The 2,136-nt window shown below is 34.9% G+C and overlaps 1 protein-coding gene across 1 annotated transcript; it reads right to left on the reverse strand.

The window, feature by feature from the left end:
- Positions 1-414: 414 nt before the first annotated feature.
- LOC110754934 (Heavy metal transport/detoxification superfamily protein) lies at positions 415-1,349 on the reverse strand. The gene is made up of 3 exons (XM_021956064.2): positions 1,267-1,349; positions 1,089-1,164; positions 415-866 (listed from the first exon to the last, which is right to left on the reverse strand). Exons 1-3 carry the CDS (start codon positions 1,315-1,317, stop codon positions 544-546), a joined length of 450 nt encoding a protein of 149 aa, XP_021811756.1. The 5' UTR covers positions 1,318-1,349; the 3' UTR covers positions 415-543.
- Between the last annotated feature and the right edge of the window lie 787 nt (positions 1,350-2,136).

Consider the following 2,136-nt stretch of genomic DNA (forward strand, 5'->3'; position numbering starts at 1 on the left):
TAAATTGTTGACAACAAAAAAACCGTCATACTAGAATAACTAAACATTTAAGTGTTGGATTAATTATATATTTGTTGTTCCAAAGTAAATCAATAATTTTCTAATGTTGAATTTTAAATGTGGACTCTTGTATTGTTAAAGATTTAAAGTAATTTTTGTTCGGACCCATATTGTTAAATTCATTGTAATATGGACTTAAATTCATTAAAAAGATTTGAGCCCCCCTTATTCGAGAACCAGGGTGGTCATCCTCGGTGCCCATCTCTAGGGCGGCCCTAAACGCGAGTAAAAGAATGGGTCATGTATTAGACGTGGCTATTGCTTTGGTGACAAAAAACCATTGCTATTGAGAGCAATGGCTCCAATTTTAATTTTCGTGGCAAAGGCCAGAATTTACTTCGGGTCATGTGCCAAATTTTACTATACACATACACTGCCTGTCACCCATGTACATATAAATTTTTCTGCAGCAAATTAAATTGAAAACATTTTTGGATGACTAATTTGCAAATTAAGAAGCTAGCAGGGTGAGTGACTGGATGATCACATAAGGGTGCAATATGCATGAACATTGTCGTCACTGAAGAGATGTACAGTTTGATCTGCGACGGTTGAGTATAAAGGGTCCGGGAAGTAGCCATGTACGCTTTCATTAGAGCCATGCATGTAGTAGTTATAGGAAGACGAATACGTGGATTCGTCTAAGTATTGAGATGCATACGGATAGTATTCGGTGTCGTATGGGAAGGGCCAAAACTCCGCTCTCCTTCCTGTTCTTCTCACAACCTTTAACACCTTCCGCTGATCCACATACCCCGTCACCGTTACCTTTTGCTTATCCATGTCTATTTCTAAGCTATCCACACCTGCACTTATGCATGCATGCAATATTATATTCTCATCATTACACATACATAGATATGCATGTAAATGACAAGTAATTAACTAATGAAGAATTATATTATACAGGAGCAGAGCTAGGAATTTTGCCAAGAAATGTAAGTCCTAACTGAATATTGCCAAAGAAATATGAAAGCATCAAACTAATAAGGAGATGGATGAAACAAAAATGAATTATAAATTCTTGCCCTCTATTTTCGAAATCGCTCTTCGTATTCGTTTTTCGCATCCTTCGCAATCCATATGCACCAACAGTTCCACAATCTATCACACAAATGAAAGAAACACAAAAGCATGAAGAAACCTAAAGCAAATTATATAATTAGACAAGTATTAGAGAACGTATATATACTGGGTAGCACTTACAGACATGGCATTAGATAATTGTGTGGACTTGCCATTTCGCCAACCAAACATAATGCTTGGCTTTAGATATATGCACAATCTGCTGTTTGATGTATTAGACGTCCCTTCGAGAGATCTTTGCCTCTCGTAATATATACCTTCTCAACTCAAAAAGCTACTTTAATGCGATATAAATATAATTCTTGGCTTGTGGTTCAAGCCTGATATTTGCTTGCTAAAAATTCCAATACATTTTCTTTTGAAATATTCCATATACAACATTTCTAAACAATAATCTTCATCATCTCTCTCAATCCAGCTACCTCTGGCCAAGGAGATATCATATCCTATAATTTTCACGGTTTGCATTATCTTTATCACAAAATGCCCAATTTATTTCCTCAATTTTTGGTACAGTATTCTAATTTTTTTTTTATTTCTAGCTCGGATTTTGCTCTTGTAAAGTACAAGAGAATATCAAAATGGCCAATATGTCGACACAGTTGTCAATTTTGGAATATATACTCTGATTGGTTCCTTATATATCCTCATTATATATGGATACCTTTTACAAGCTAATTAGAAGAGAAAGCATAAACCTTAATTCTTATTTGTTGAAGGATATGTTTTTCTTTTCTTTTTTCTTTTGGAAAATTTGTTTTTCTTTTTGTTCTTGTTAATCAGAGGTACAGATCCTTGGCCCACTATTAGCAACATCGATATTGTCCCCAACTTAACCACCTGTTTAGCAGGTATTGGGTTTTATACAAAAGACCTCGATATTGTCCCGACTTTCAATTCACTTTTTTTTTGCCTTTTTATATTTTTCTCTTAAAACTAGAAGCCCTCACTTATGCTCTTTGATTCTGGTCACATTATTAATTTCCAGGA

Source organism: Prunus avium, chromosome 7 (assembly GCF_965620075.1).
Source record: "Prunus avium chromosome 7, drPruAviu1.hap1.1, whole genome shotgun sequence".
Classification (NCBI taxonomy): Eukaryota; Viridiplantae; Streptophyta; class Magnoliopsida; order Rosales; family Rosaceae; genus Prunus; species Prunus avium.

What these genes read in the sequence shown, in the direction of transcription:
- LOC110754934 (XM_021956064.2), bottom strand. Translation starts at nt 1,317, where the DNA reads ATGTTTGGTTGGCGAAATGGCAAGTCCACACAATTATCTAATGCCATG. An exon ending in AATTATCTAATGCCATGTCT is followed by an intron (nt 1,165 to 1,266) that starts GTAAGTGCTACC and finishes TTTGTGTGATAG; the next exon opens with ATTGTGGAACTGTTGGTGCA. An exon ending in AGCGATTTCGAAAATAGAGG is followed by an intron (nt 867 to 1,088) that starts GCAAGAATTTAT and finishes GCATAAGTGCAG; the next exon opens with GTGTGGATAGCTTAGAAATA.